At 40.6% G+C, this 15,327-nt stretch overlaps 2 protein-coding genes across 3 annotated transcripts in view; one reads left to right on the forward strand and one right to left on the reverse strand.

Annotated features, from left to right (window-relative positions):
• The window catches only part of tpcn1 (two pore segment channel 1), a 10,383-nt gene extending 7,300 nt beyond the window's left edge, over positions 1–3,083 (reverse strand). Inside the window, exons 1-3 of the mRNA XM_013914087.1 lie at positions 2,065–3,083; positions 1,853–1,986; positions 604–780 (exon numbers count right to left, since the gene is read on the reverse strand). Of these exons, the coding sequence (XP_013769541.1) occupies positions 604–780; positions 1,853–1,986; positions 2,065–2,173 (420 nt within the window). The 5' untranslated portion in view covers positions 2,174–3,083. The remainder of the gene's footprint in view (positions 1–603; positions 781–1,852; positions 1,987–2,064) is intronic.
• Positions 3,084–5,376: 2,293 nt separating this feature from the next.
• On the forward strand, positions 5,377–9,357 carry drc10 (dynein regulatory complex subunit 10). 2 transcript variants are annotated; one of them, XM_005722238.2, is made up of 5 exons: positions 5,377–5,952; positions 6,838–7,485; positions 7,581–7,817; positions 7,913–7,984; positions 8,893–9,357. In XM_005722238.2, exons 2-5 carry the CDS (start codon positions 6,859–6,861, stop codon positions 9,184–9,186), a joined length of 1,230 nt encoding a protein of 409 aa, XP_005722295.1. In that variant the 5' UTR covers positions 5,377–5,952; positions 6,838–6,858; the 3' UTR covers positions 9,187–9,357. The 2 variants fall into 2 exon arrangements, with proteins under 2 accessions (XP_005722295.1, XP_005722294.1); XM_005722237.1 differs by lacking the exon at positions 5,377–5,952 and adding an exon at positions 6,121–6,201.
• The last annotated feature ends 5,970 nt before the right edge of the window (positions 9,358–15,327 follow it).

The following is a 15,327-nucleotide window of genomic DNA, read 5'->3' on the forward strand; positions in this document are numbered from 1 at the left end:
CTGCCATATCGCGCCATCGGCCCCTCTGGCCAACACCAGTAGGCAAGTAGGTCTTGCCCAGGGACACAACGACCAGGACAGATAGCCCAGGGATCGAACCGGCGACCTTCCGGTTACAGATGCGATTCCCAACCCCCTGAGCCACGGTCGCCCGTTAGTACCAACGGAGCATCCTTTAAACAAACCAAATTGTTGCTAATCATTTGGATGGCTTTATGACCACATTGTGCCCATCTTCTGATGGCTGCTTCTAGCAGGACAACACACCATGTCACAAAACTAATCTCAAACTGAGACAGAGAATTCACTGTCCTCAAATGGCCTCCTCAGTCACCAGATTTCAATCAGAGCCCCTTTGGGATGAACTGGAGATTCTCATCACGGATGTGCAGCCAACAAATCTGCAGCAACCGTGTGATTCTATCATGTCTATGAGCAATGTTTCCTGCACCTTGATGAATCTGCAGAATTAGTACAGTTCTGAAGAGGAAAAGGGTCCAACCCAGTGTTACCAAGATGTAAATTAGAAAGTGGCCTGCGACTGTAAGGTAAAGTTGTGTTTTTAGTTCATATTAGTATGTTAGCGAGTAGAGATTCACTCACATAGACATCCAGGCGCAGTGAGGGTACAGCAGGAGCCTCGCACAGTGAGAGCATCAGCAGCAGCAGGCCTGTCAGCAGCTCCATCATGTAGAACAGGTGGTTGTGCGCAAACAGGTACGCCGCAAGTGCCTTTGGGTTTCGAGGGTGAGTGAAGAACTTATCATTGTTCTCTCCTTCCTACACAGAAAATGTAAAAGTTACACATTTGTGCATACAAGTTGGCAAAAGTGATGGATGGATGGATATGAACTTTTCTAATTTTTTAAACAGCTTTAATTCCCCGAGTGTTTTTTTTTTTTAATTGGTTTTTCAATTTTTTTCTTCCACGGGAGACATAACAGAAAATGTTTTTCTGCACTTAATTTAAACTGAGCAGAACTCAACATTCAGACCAACGATGTAAAAAGAACTTCTCAAAGGCATACAAACGCACAAGTGTGCTTACGGTTATTTGTACTTTGCAGCTCTTCCAATGATTTAAAACAGGCCAACCAAATCTAGGAGCCACTGCCAATTTTATAAAGTAAAACATTCAGACATTGATAAGAGACACACAGATAAATATTGATTGACAGCAGCTTTCTTGTCTGATTTATCAGTGTTTATGAGTTTGTTCTTTGACATTAATTTTGCACTGGTTGGATATTCAAACATGTAGTGAGAAAGAGAGAGACTTTAAAACAGGAATTTATTTGTAATAAAGATTGCTTCTTTCCCTAAAAAGAAAATTAAAAGCAAACCGACCAGTACTGGCCAACTTGGCATCTCCATCGTATCAGTTCAAAGGTTTTACAAATCAATAATCTACATTCTGTTGAATGTGTCGATACCATTATAAAAGTCAGATTTTTGCATAAACGCTGTGTATAAATCAACAAATCTGCCAATAATCAACCAATAAAATCAGTCGGGTAGAATTTTTACACCAATTGTGGCTTTTTAAAATACAGTTACAAAACCTTATGAGGTTATGTTTTTGTATCAGCAACAAGACAAAAACCCCATTTTTGGCAAAAAGTTCCTTTCATGTACATCAACACTGCCTTTGTATTTTATTTTGCACAGTTTTGCATGTTTATAGATTTATAACATCCTGCAGCTTTTCAGGATGTAAATATAGCTCACAGGGAGAGGACAAGGTTTAACTATCTACAAGTAATACAGTGTAGAAGGTATAATAAAACTATAATGTGATCATGTGAATGAGTGCATACACTAATAAATGCAGCAATGCTCTGGTTGTAAATACCTGCAGGTAGATGGCTGCCTCTTGGTAGTTCATCTCCCAGCTTTGTCGCAAGGACACATTTTGGGATCTGTAGTTTTGTGGGCCAGGCGTTGAGATCACAGCGTTGTTAACTACGTCATAACTGCCTCCTCCATCTGGAAGACAAGACTTAATTGTGAGTGTTCTCATACACCCCTTATTTATGTGAGTCACACAAAGGGGTATCCGCCTACCAATGCATTCTAGTTCTAGCTGTAAGGCAAAGGATGAAGTCACTACAGGGCTCTCGATATGCGACTGATCTTCACGGAAACCAGCTGCCTGTGTGTGCGAACTCTCCATTTGTCAGTCTGGATTCATCAGCTGTGTGACGGTATTAACATCCCTTACTTCCAAGGACGAAGTCTACATGTGTGTCCCAGTCACAGTATGCTGGTCTCGTTCCAGCATCAATACACATCTGGAGATACAGATGGCCAGACATTCCACACAGACCTGATGCAAACAACAGAAACCAAGTCACAAGTGGATCCGGATGAAATCCTTACAGATCCGGAAATATCCCGGAGATCAAAAGGACTCTGGAGAGCAGACCCCTTTTAAAATGATCACAGATGCTCTTGAGGTTCTGCACTTGTAGTTCTTTGAGAATCAGTTGCTTGTTTTGGAACAAAAGTCACACAGAAGAGTGATATTACATTTTTTGCCAGACTGAAAAATTACCTCCTCCTGACTCTGTGGCACAACGTGAACCTTGATCCCAGTGCTGCCAGTCAGTAATAAAGTGTGCTTTCAATCACATCACATTTGCTATTAAGCCTCTGTCATACCACAAACAGGATGCAGGCACGAGACAGAAAAACCACAAAAGGAACTGATTTTGCAATACCAGACGACAGCGAGTGACGAACTTTGGAAGACACGAAACTCCTATGTTAGGGCTTAAAACACATAAACATAATATCGTATGAATTAAGTCAAGTGACCAAGATAAAATCCAGACAAAGTCAGTATTCAAACTCAAGCCTGGTCCCAGGTTCTTCCTCAAACAAAGCTGTCCCTCCATGCGGCTTTCTGCAGCTGCATACTTTACTCTGGCGCAAGTCTGTTGGGGTACTCTTCCCACACACTGTACATCACATATTTTCTCTTCGGGCACGACTCCTTAGAATCCAACGTGCTGCAGGTCACAGATGTTTTCTATCCACCATGACAGCAGCAGACTGAGCTGAAACGAGAAGCTTAAGTTCCAATCCAGTGGCAGCCTACCCGTTACTCTGACAGAAGTACACCCATCGTCTGCTGTGTGCCACTCCGACCACGCATTTGTTTGAGAACAATAATACGTTTGAAGCTCCCAGTCAATAACACAGTGACGTCAGGCTCACATAAACAGATCCAGCAGTCATGTCTACTTGTCCCAGAAAAATAAAGGGTCCGGAACATGGGCAATAAAAACTAAATTCCTCACTTCTATCCAAGCCTGTGATTTGTCACTCAAGTGATAAGAGGCAGCTTTATTTCATAGAGTCCAGGTTCATACTCCCTCTATTTCCAGAAGGCTTTGGCAGCAAGCAGGCAAGAACAGCAGGACTTGTCCCACTTGTACACCACTCCCATATATGACAGAAAAAACACTCCTCTCCTCTTCCTGTTCATGCCAGAGCTAGAGAAAATGATACTCACTCACACACACGCACACACACACACACACAAACACACGCTACCCATATGCACTGGGGAGGGGCTGAGGGGCACACAGTTCTAAGCTGAACCAGCAGTTTTTCAGATGGGTCATTTTGTAGCTTATATGTGAGGAAAACAAAGGCAGCAGGATTACTATGTCAAGCAGATGCACAGATACTCATACATGCTCCACCCACACGTGATCCCAGAGCCTGGTGGACAATCTGTTTTCTCCATTCAAACAGCAGAGCCTGGATGTGCAACATATATGCAGCTGACTGTCAACATTACAGCGCTTCTGACTGCACCAGTGCATTATGGTAAGTTAAAAAAAACAACATTAACTCCATCTATAAACAGCTATAATAAAATAAACAGTTTATGCAAACGCTCCTCTCTGAATACTGTAGTGTACAGTAAAAACAACCATCAGAGTTCAATACTCAGCTGACATTTTATCTGGACTACCTTTAGAAAAGTATTGATCGAACTGTATTTGTTTAAATACCTGGTGTCAACCATCCAAAGCGATAAACAGCGGCACAAGAGAGATGAAGAAGAGAGTGCAGGCAAGGTGGAGTGGTTGGAGACAAGTGCCAGGGGTGGTTTGTGACAGAAGGACATACTGCTGAGTTATAAGAAATACTGTTCGCAGAAAGTCATCGCCTTATTTGTCTGAGTAGAAGAGAACAGAACATACTGGAGTTTTCTGCCCCATCTCAGCAGGAGCAGATAAACAGGGAGCCAAGGTCATAGCTTAGGCGCCGTGTGAGAGAAAGCATGTGATTGTTTAGGCTTTTATGATTAGGTGGGGGCCACTAGAGGCTATACGAGTTTGATCAATGCTCCACCATTTTGAGATCTGATGCTGTCTGCGTACGGTGTCCATCTCCCACGCGTGTGATCATTAAAATCATCGTTTGACTCAACCCGGCCGGACCAGTGTTGTTATTTTGGATTTTCCTCTTTCTCCATCCCCAATATTTGAATCCGTAACAGTTTACAAAATGATAGTGAGACCTGCTGCAATGTACAGTTTGGAAATAGTGGCTGTGACAAAAAAACAGAAGGCAGAGCTGGAGGTGGCAGAGTTTTGATTAGGAGTCACCAGAATGGACAGGATTAGAGATGAGTATATCAGAGGGACAGATCAGGCGGTGGGCTTAGGAGACAAACTTCAAGGGGCAAGGTACAGTGGAGAGATAGTGGATGTATTTAACAAAGGATCCTGAACATGGAGCTGCCAGGCAGGTGAAAAGGAGGAAGAGCACAGAGAAGATTCAAGGGTGTAGACAAAAAGAGAGGGTTGCCGGGACAAAGGAGGATGTAGGAATAGGGTGAGATAGAGGGAGATAATCTGCTGTGGTGACCTATGAAGTGAGCAGCCAAAAGAAGAAGAAGCAGACTGAACCTGTACAGAAGTAGTGATTTAACTTATTGAATCTTAGAAACTTGGGTGTGTTGTAATTTTGACCCTAATAGTGTATTTAAAATGTTGGGGGTGAACGAACCCCCAACACCACAGCCTTCTTAAAGGTGGGGATTATTACCCAGGTGTTACACAGGAGTGCATTAGTTTTGGCCGGGTGTGCTTTCTCAATGGGATCTGTGTATTACTTGTATGTCTACTGCGACAGCATTACAGTAGAGACACCAAACCACTTCCCCCGATCATGTTCCTTTCCTTGGTGTACATGTACATTGTTTGCATTGCTTGACTACAGAGTTATGTGATGATATCACTGTATAGACTTACTTTCGTCTCCTCTTTCAGGCTCCTCGCTGAGCAGACCACTATTTGCTTCGTCCCAGGTTAAGATGAGAGGCACATCGTCGTCAGTCTCCATGCTAGCTAGCAGATAAACAGACTGCAACCTGCTTGGAATTCCACCTTTTTGTCAGACTTAATCACAGCTACCTAACAGCTAAATAAGTGTAAGGTTTTCTCCGCAAACAGCAGTAGAACTGCACATCTTGTTGAGGACGGACGGCAGGGTTAGATATTAGCAGACAAACCGAACAGTTTCTATCCTGTGTTATATGCAAGTTCAAATATCGATAGTAGAATAGTCAAAAACAGGCTCTAGCGCCTTTTACAGTATGCTAAACAGACATGGGGTTGGGGAGCTTACAGATTTGGTGTCTTCCTTGTCACAAATATCTATCTCCGATTTAACTGGCTCGCTGTCACGCAGGCTAACAAGCTGTCCGTCTGGGTCCATCGCGGCAGCACCATTTCCGCACAGCTACACAACTAATTTGATTACACATAGAACGGATAACCACTCACAGCTAATTGACGTCTAGCTTTATCTTGTGAGAGCAACATTATGTACAAGAACGACGCCGCAAAAACTCTAGAGATACCTACAACTTATGGGCAGAACTGGATAAACAAACTTTTACGACACTAGCAGCAGTTAACGGCAGGCTAAGTAAGTGACCATGCATATTTCCAAAGTAAAAGTCGGCAATTTTAACACATCATAGTATATTAATTTAAAGCTAATACCTGTATGAATTTGTTTGAAATGTGGTAAAGTATTCATATATATGTGTGTGTATATTTTGTCAACATAAGCAATCTGTAATATGATCCAATGCTGAAGCGGTAAATGGCTATTTGGTATCCTAGCAACAGGAAAACAAATAAAACCCATACACTTACTGAGAGACGTCTACAGGTATGTAGCTTAGCTAACTTTGTATATTACACAACTAAAGTAAAAGCTGCTTATGTGCCACAAGCAAACAAAAACCGAGAACAACCTTTTCATTTTTTAAATTTACGATGTGTAGTTTAGAACGTTTACCATTCACAGTACTATAGATACTTAACTGGCTCGCTAATAAGAAAATTAATTTACCAGGTATAAAATAAAACCGATACAGTACTTCACAAAGAGCCCGTGACTTTAGACTAAAACTGAGATAGAAAAGTAACTTCTCTTATGTGTAAAATACATTGTCAGACAAGTTTTGTTTAAGCGATTTCTTGATTCAGCAGGTCTGACAGTAATCCGACTAGTTAGTGAAAGTAAACTGAGCTTTCCAAAAATGTTTTAATCACATGATTACATACTTTTTTGTCCCTTAATAAATTAAGTCATCATTTAACAATTGCATTTTTTTTTTAGTCTGGTTGTCTTTGTCTAATATTAAAATTAGTTTTCTGATTTAACACAAGTAAGTGTGACATAGGCTATAGAGTAAAGTGAAATATACGAACTCGTGCTAAATTCATTCATAGAACACACTGCCTTTATCAAAAGCTAAGACACTGTAGACAAAACCAGACTTTTTATTTATTTTTTTCCCAGTCGAAGCCACTGAGTGTTGACATGTCTGAAGATTGGTTGGCATTGCTGCCAAACAGCCAGTCAGAAGATGGTTGCTTGGTACAGAGCAAGCACCTCTCTAGTGAGGCTCATATTATTTTAAGTACACTTGAAAACTGCATCAGTAAAATTAAGACCGCAGCAGCTCTGCCCGCTCTCCTCCACCTTAACAGTAAGTCTGAGATTGTTGACAAGGACTTGAGCAAGGCACTTGAAAAACATCGGATTTTAGTGGAAAGACTGGAGAAACTAGAAAGTCTAAAACAGGAGTCCGTTGAAGAACAAATAAGAGATGCCAGGATCGGAGGAGAGAAGGAGAGAGCTCAGCTTGGGAATGATCTCAAGAACTCTGTCAGGGATATTCTCCGTTATTGCCGAGCCCATTCAGATGGCATTATTGGCTTGAGGGCAGAACTAGATATAAAAATAGAGGAAAAGGAGTACAAATTAATTAAAGGATTAAAGGTGCTTCATAGCCAAATGGTAGAAAAGTTTCTGATCAGCCCGGACGAGGAGCTACAGCTCATCACAAAGCAGAAAGAGTTTTCATCCTCTGCAAAAGATCTGGAGAAAAATATTGCACTGGAGGAAGAAGAAGTAGCTAAAGCTATACAGCAAGTAGATGCTGAGGTAAGGTGTCAAGGCTTTTTCATTAGCAGCTAGAGAAGCAGAATCTTCATTTTTTCCATCTTCTCACCTCCTATCCATTGCTTTTGACATCACAGATTTCCCAGAAAGAGAACACAATCAAACACTTGGAAAGTTTGCTGCAGGCGTGCAGCCCTCAAGAAGGTGATGTATCAGATGATAACATGTCGCCTTTTGAAGACAAACAGGTGCAGGCACACATTCAGGTGTCAAAGCTGAAGCAGGACCGTTTACAGCAGGAAATTGATCAACTGAAAATTCAGCTCAAAAATGTTGTGCTTGAGAACAGACAGGCTGAGAGATTACTCCAAGAGGTACGTTTAGTGTAACAATAAGGTTTCATGTTTTACTTGTGGTAGTGTATTTGGTTTTCATTAAACTCATGTTCACTGTTCTTGTTTTTTGGCAGAAAAATGAAAAGATGCAAGGGAAAATTGACTCCTTAATCCAAAAGTTTGACAACGAAATAGGAGAAATCCAGGTACAAACTTTCCACTGCAAAGTACCAGAATTAGTCTGTAAAATATTAACATGGGGTCTTTCTACAAACTTATTACTCATTACTATATTCAGAATATGTCCCTAAAATATTATGTTAAGGTTATCACAGTTGCACAGTATGTGACACCTCACAATAAACTGGGTAAACTGTATGCCACAGTATCCTGGCTAATCCATGCAAAGTTGTGACATTTACTGTATTTACAGTACAGTACCAGCTCAATATTAACACGTGACAGCCCTGTACACTTAATGACAAGTTTTGACACCTAAGGTTATATCAATAAAGATGTAGTTTGATGACCATTAGAATAGGTTCCTGTATAGAGAACAATCCCAGTCAGTTTGTTCAGGAAGCAGGCCTGAAACCACTCAGTTCAGAAAAGAAAAACAATGGTTACCCCTAGTAAGCATCCAATGAGGAAAGTGTTTACACATTTAATTTTCAATTTTACACATAAAACTTAGATTTATTCTATGAACTCATTGTAATTGGTAAATCAGCTGGTTCTTATATATAACGTTTCTACTTGAGCACTCAAAACAACTTAGGTTCATAATCTTGCCCAAGGATACTGTGGCATACATGATCTGCTCTATCACAGCATATATAATAACATCCAAGTTTCTATGCTTTAAAATCCAGAACTGTTGTATTTACTCTTGTATAACATCTGGAAATAAAGGTGTTGTCCTGGGTTTTCTTTTAGGTCATTGTTACCTTTTTATGTCCTTAGTAAATTAAAGATGCTCAGTGTCAGTCAAAGCATTTCTTATATTTTCACCACTTTTCTGTTTTTTCTTCACTCCACAACCATATCCACTGCCATCTCCCTCTTCTCCACTTTTGACACAACACACCCCCAATGCCACCATCACCTTTCTTAGGCCAAACTGGAGGTGAATGAAAATGCTTATGAAATGGAGGACAATGAGCGGAAGAAGTTTGAGAAACCCTTTTCTACCCTGGAGATGGAGTACAATCAGATCCAGGAGAGGAGGCGGCTGGCTGAAGAGAAGAGACAGGAGGAGATCAGAGAGCTGGAGTTGAAGACCAAAGCTGCCATTCTGATCCAGGCCTGGTGGAGAGGCTACAGCGTTCGCAAGGCCTTAAAGAACAAGGCCAAAAGCAAAAAGGCCAAAAGGGACAAAGGAAAGGGCAAAGGCAAGAAGACCAAATAAACCATGCCTTATTGCATCAGTGTTTCTTTGCCAAGACACACTCCTCTTGTAGAGTGTGAATGTTGTTTTCTTTTTAAATGAAGTATTTATGTTTCCAGCAAGTATTTCCTGTTTTGTGTGTTGAGTAGTTTCTGTGGCTCTGTGTTACTTATAAAAACAAAAACATTCTGAGTTGATGTTGTCAACATCATTAGAGTCATTAGACTGAAAAAACACCAGATAGATTAGCATTTTTATTTGTCAATGTCAGCAAAAAAGAGTTTGGCAGTTTGGATGTGAATTCAGCTCTGCATGGGTGTGTTTGATTGACTTCTGTTAACACATCTGTAGTTCTTTTGCAGCAAATGTCCACCACATGTAAACTCCACTTTTCACTGGAAACACGCGAAATCAGCCAAATCACCGATCACCTCAGTATAAGAGCTGCTGTTGAATCTAAAGGCCATAGGGGGGCAGTGCAGACCCCTGTGTGCTGAATGATGTACATTACATTGTTGTTATTTGGTAGTCATAAACAGAAAGCAGGGAGTGAACCCCTGGCATTGCATATTTATTGTTTAACCCATCAATCTAGCCTTTCTCTTCCTAATTATCCTTATCCCGAGTAAACGCTGGATGGGTTAACACAGAGAGATAGGCATCCATTCACACTCACATTCACACCTATGAGAGAACCCACGCAAACATGGGGAGAACATGCAAACTCCACACAGAAATGCCCCAGCTTCACTCACTGTGAGGTAACAGTGCTTAAAATCTAAAAAGCTGTTACACTTCCCACTAGATTCACATCAGAATTATTAGTCAAGCTCCGGTCATTAGAACAAGGCTCTATTGGTTACTCACTGAAGTCAGTAAGTGTATTAAGGTACACAGTGAGGTTATTAGAGTACTCGCCAATATTTAGGTTTCACAGTGTAAGATAAGTCACAAGAATCTACAAGTTCACTGCCTTTAACTCTAAAGTTCAGTGAACTCAGGACTAACTTTAAATGAACTATTCAATGATAATTATGTGGATTTATAGGTAAAGAACGGAAATTTACTTAAACGGGTTTTGTTTGTTTGTTTGTTTGTTTGTTTGTTTTACATTCAGCTGTGTCCAGGATTTCTTCTTTTTATATCAAGTGTGACATGTTTTTTGTCTGCATCCTTTTCAAGATAGTTTCCTGTTTCTCTGTCATTCATAGCTACACCTCCCTCTCATTTCACAGTATCTTCACATCTTACACCTCATTCCAAAGAAGTTTAAGGTCACCATCCTGATCTGTCTCAATCCAAGTATTTTCTCTGCTGTATGTTGAACGTAGTTCTACTTTTTCTTGTTCATTATACAGGTGATCTGATTCAAGAAGCAGACTAGACATGTGGTGTACCTAATGGTCACTGATTAAAGTTTGATCCAGAATTATACCTGGTTAGTTCAGAGTAAGTTTTCTCCAGCTGTGGAACCAGGACAGCTGATTGTTCTTAGAGTCCTCCAGACTCAGCTTTGGTTTACTCTGAACATCTTGTGCGTTGTTTCTCTGATAGAGCATCTGCATGTCTTCATACTGTAACACACATTAGAGTGTATCCCCCAAAACAAATATCGCCATCTGCTCAAATCACATTAAAAGCTTTTGTCAGAGGCAACTCATCTGAAACAAAAGCCACCCCTGTTAGTATGATTATTGTAAACTTTTTTTGATTAAAAAGAAAATAGGAAGAAGCAGTAAGATAACCTATTTTAGACAACAGTATGTATATTAAAGTAGTGTTTCTACTGTTTAGGCCATCTTTGAGAGATGAGTCAAGATTTAGAGCAGCCAGCCATAACAACCAAACAATGTTTGGGAGTTTTGGAGCCTTTTTAAAAGTGTAAACGTTTGGGAGCTTTGGAAATGGCATGTTTTGAAAACAACAGATTAGTAATTAGAAAAATATTTTTATGACAGACACTTTGTTTGGTTGTTAGAAAACATCTTTGACTTCCACACAGTCACAGCATGTGAAAGATTTAGAATTGAGTTGCATAGTAACATGTAGTTTGTTACATTCAGAACATATAAGATACTTACAGAAACCTTTGTGTTAAATTATGCACCAAGTTGAGTTACTTAGTCAAAACAAATGAATGATTTAAGCTAATAATTATCCAAGTGTCTTGCAAAAATATCCCATGTCTTCTTCTTCTTCTTCTTCTTCTTCTTCTTCTTCTTCTTCTTCTTCTTCTTCTTCTTCTTCTTCTTCTTCTTCTTATTCTTGTTATTACATGAGGCCTATGTCCTGTTGTATCCCATCCCAAAGGTGCTCTATTGGATTGAGATCTGATGACTGCGGAGGCTATTTGCATACAGTAAATTCATTTTCATGTCCAAGAAACCAATTTAAGATTCTTTTTAAACTTATAAAGATTTAAAAAGATGCTCAGCTGCTACTAATGGGAACAAAGTTTTCCCCAAAACCATTACACAACCTACACACCCTGATCTGTTGACATAAGGAAAATGGATTCCTCTTTTCTTTTCATGTTTATGCCAAATTCTGATGAGTCTCGCCAGACAAGTCGGTGTTTTTCCAGACTTCTATGTATTGTCCGACTTTTGTGAGACTGTGTGCGTTATAGCCCCTGTTTCCAGTTCTTACTGACTAGAGTGGCACCCAGTGTAGTCTTATCTCAAGTCTCTCAAGCCTGTTCCATTCACTGTGCTAAGATGATTTTCTGCATGCCTTGGTTGTTACCAGTACTTATAGGAGTTAGTACTGTTTCCTTCCTATCAGCTCAAAGCAGTCTAGATCTCATCTGAACTCTGGCATAAAAGAGGATTTATTTTTCTGAGAGACCTGCTGCTCACTGCATATTTTCTGTTTGGAAACAACAACTATACTGCATTCAAAGTCACTTAAGTCACATTTCTTCTCAATTCTGATGCTTGAACTTCAACAGATCATCTTGAAAATGTCTACATGCCTATGAGTAGTGAATTGCTCTCATGTGATTGCACCTAATTATGTAATGTGCCTAATGAAGTGGCTGTGAGTGAACATTAACCAATTGGTGCTTGCATAACTAAGGAGTGTAATTTAGGATCATATAAACTTTATTAGGCACAGTATGCTGTTACTTGTTGTACTCTTAAACAGCCTCAGTTCTCATAGGCATGGATTCATGAGTTTCTGTTTCCTATTGTCATATTACATCCCATCATTTCTGTTCATTCATCATCTGCACTCTCGTACCAGAAAAATGCAGTTCTACCACACTCAAAAAGTGTCTTATGGATTCAGATCAAATGACTGAAAAGAGTTGGATGTGGTCTCGAGACCATTTTTACGTGGTCTTGGTCTTATCTTGGTCTCAACGGACTTTGGTCTTGGTCTTGTCTTGGTCTCGGATTCCTCGGTCTTGTTTTGGTCTCGTTGTCTCAGTCTTGCTGTCTTGGATCGACACACAACGTAACGTTCGATAATGTGTCATGCGCAAAAGCACCAGCTCTAAGAGCCGTGCTTAGAGAGCGCTTTGTAGTGAATCAGAAGAGTCGACTCCCATTGAGCGAGAGCCGGCTCCTCACTTAATTTCCTTTTGCTGCTCAGCTGTCACACAGTGGCTCAGCTATGCTCCAATCCCTCCATATTGTGGCCAATCACATGCGAGGATATAGGATAATATCATTATGTGAAAAACAGAGGGTGAGAGACACGACAGTCAAGTGGAGCGTGTGTCTGTCTACTTAGTAAGTGAGGGAGACAGTAGACAGCGGTGAGGAGGGCTGTGCGAGTGCATTGCAAAAACAGATAAATATGCCTGACACCCGTAAACGAAGCAGCATCTGGCTGCAGTTTAAAGACTTTTTTGTCTCGGTCTCGTCTCGACTTTGTCTTGGTCTTGACTCTGTCTGTCTTGGTCTTGGTCTAGGCGGTCTTGACTACAAGTCTACTGAAAAGGCAAATTAAGCAAAATGGCCTCACTGTCATGTTCATGAAACCAGTTGGAGATGGCTTTTTTTTTAATGGACTATTACAAGATGGTAAATTGAGGCAATAAAAGCACCTACGCTAACTTTCAAACACTAACTACCATGAAAACACTCCTCATATCATTACACCAGCAGCAGCTGCCTGGACTGTTGACTCATGGCAGGTTGGGTCCATGATGTTCTTCTCTGAGCTCACCATCTGCACGCCTCAGGCCAAAGACAGATTTTTTTAATCCAAGCTTTTTCCACTCTTTAGCAGTTCAGTTTTTCAGAGCATGTGCACACGTTCTCCTCTAACCTCTCATCAACATCACTTATCCATGTGAAGAATTGCCGCTCACTGGATGTTTGACATTTTTAAGAGCTACCTATCACAGGGCGTGAGGTGAGGTATACCTCGAGCAAATCAACAGAAAGATGTACAGGCACACACTTTAAAAATAAATGCAGAATCCTAACATGCATGTTTTTGAACTGAGGAAGGAAGCTGGAGTAGCCAGGGAATCCACATAAACACAAGGAAACTTACAAATTCCACACAGAAAGGTAGGCTCAGATGCAGAACCTGTGGTTGTACTTTCTCCTTCGAGCTAGGAACAAAACATAACTGATGAGGCTTAAATTTAATAAGCTTCTGTTAGTAATGAGGGCGCAGATCCCATCATGTCTCCTGCCATCTCCACTCTCATCTCACTAGTTAACAATCTGTTTGCACGCAGGCATACTAGTAAGTTATTAGCATTGATTGCTCAGATTGATTCTGGCTAAGCTTCACACGCTCAAATGGGCAGGACCGCTCACGACTGTGTTGTCTTTGAACATTTGGAGTTAACAGCACATGTTCTTCCCATCGTACGCTTAGTTATTAGACTGCCTAATAGCATGCACAAGTCTGTGCCCACTCGTTAAATGTCAACACATAACAGGAATTTTGAAGGCGCATCCCAGCTTTTCCACTTAGAAACCCACTAACAACCTTCAAAACACTTAATCTGTAAGACCAGTGTTACAGCAGCTCAGGCGATGAGTCAGCTAGTAGGTTTAGAGAAGACTGATCGACAACTAGAAAAATAAATACTCTGGTTACTGTAAAATACTGCCCACAAACAAGAAAACTAGAATATTTTGTTGTATAGTGTTATACAAGTACAATCCTGTAAAAAACTTAAGGCGGAAGGATCCATTGAAATGCATTTTAAAAAAAAACAATACATATGCACATTAAGTAAATAAATTAAGAAATAATAAAACGTATTAAAAGGGAACAGAAAACAGTGGAATACATACAAAATCCACTACACTGGGGTTACACTTAAATTTAACATGTATTGATTTGTGCGTTTGTGTGTGTGTGTGTGTGTGTGTGTGTTATTTACTAAACAGTTTTCTGTCTTATAGGGGGAAAAAAAGTTCCTCAGTCCCATATCTCCTACTACAGGGCATCAGGTAAAACAGACTGCTGTGTGGCTGAGCTGGGTACTGCTTGACATGCTGGGGGATTCCTAAGGTACCACTGGGTGCACCATTATTGCACGCTGGGCAGCTTCCATCCGCCAATGTGCTGTGAGCCACACACTCAGGTTCTCTGTGGTGCCAGTTTTGAATGTGTATTAGTGTAGACCATGTGTGGTTATTGACAAAGTCAGAAACCCTCTTATTTTACGATTTGAACCAAACATTGAAGTTGCACTTTTACACCATGGATACCGTACAAGCTTTTAAAAGTACTAAGAGAAGCCTGGCTCTGTTCACAGGGGGCCTCTGACTTCCTTTTGTTATGCACCTTTTGCCTTATAATTTGTCCATCTATATGATTAAAAACATCTAAAAATGTATTTATAGCATTGACATCAGTGAAGTGACCCCTAAAATGTAAGTTTAAGACATCTGATTGACAAGTGTGACCACTGGGAAAAGTGTGATTATTTCACTCTGAGCACAAAAATCACACTTAAGATCACACCTTTCACTGTGGACTCTGACAGCACTGAGCAGTGCACGCAAGCACGTGGTAACACACTATGCTTCTTACCATACACTCGACTGGCTGACACAGGCACACACGATGACACTTTGCTGCAGCCTGTCAAAAACAAGATCAGGTTTATGAAACTGTCTGGCCTACGCTGGATTGAGCCTAATGAGTCTAATTAGTGCAAGGATTCATTGGAGACTGGCAAGT

Source organism: Pundamilia nyererei, unplaced genomic scaffold (assembly GCF_000239375.1).
Source record: "Pundamilia nyererei isolate P.nyererei 1_Seehausen unplaced genomic scaffold, PunNye1.0 scaffold00006, whole genome shotgun sequence".
NCBI classification, from domain to species: domain Eukaryota; kingdom Metazoa; phylum Chordata; class Actinopteri; order Cichliformes; family Cichlidae; genus Pundamilia; species Pundamilia nyererei.

Excerpts from the sequence above, each read along its gene's own strand:
- drc10 (XM_005722237.1), top strand. The coding sequence starts at position 6,133 with ATGGCTATTTGGTATCCTAGCAACAGGAAAACAAATAAAACCCATACA. Across the intron at positions 7,486-7,580 it reads TACAGCAAGTAGATGCTGAG|ATTTCCCAGAAAGAGAACAC; the intron begins GTAAGGTGTCAA and ends TTGACATCACAG. Across the intron at positions 7,818-7,912 it reads CTGAGAGATTACTCCAAGAG|AAAAATGAAAAGATGCAAGG; the intron begins GTACGTTTAGTG and ends GTTTTTTGGCAG.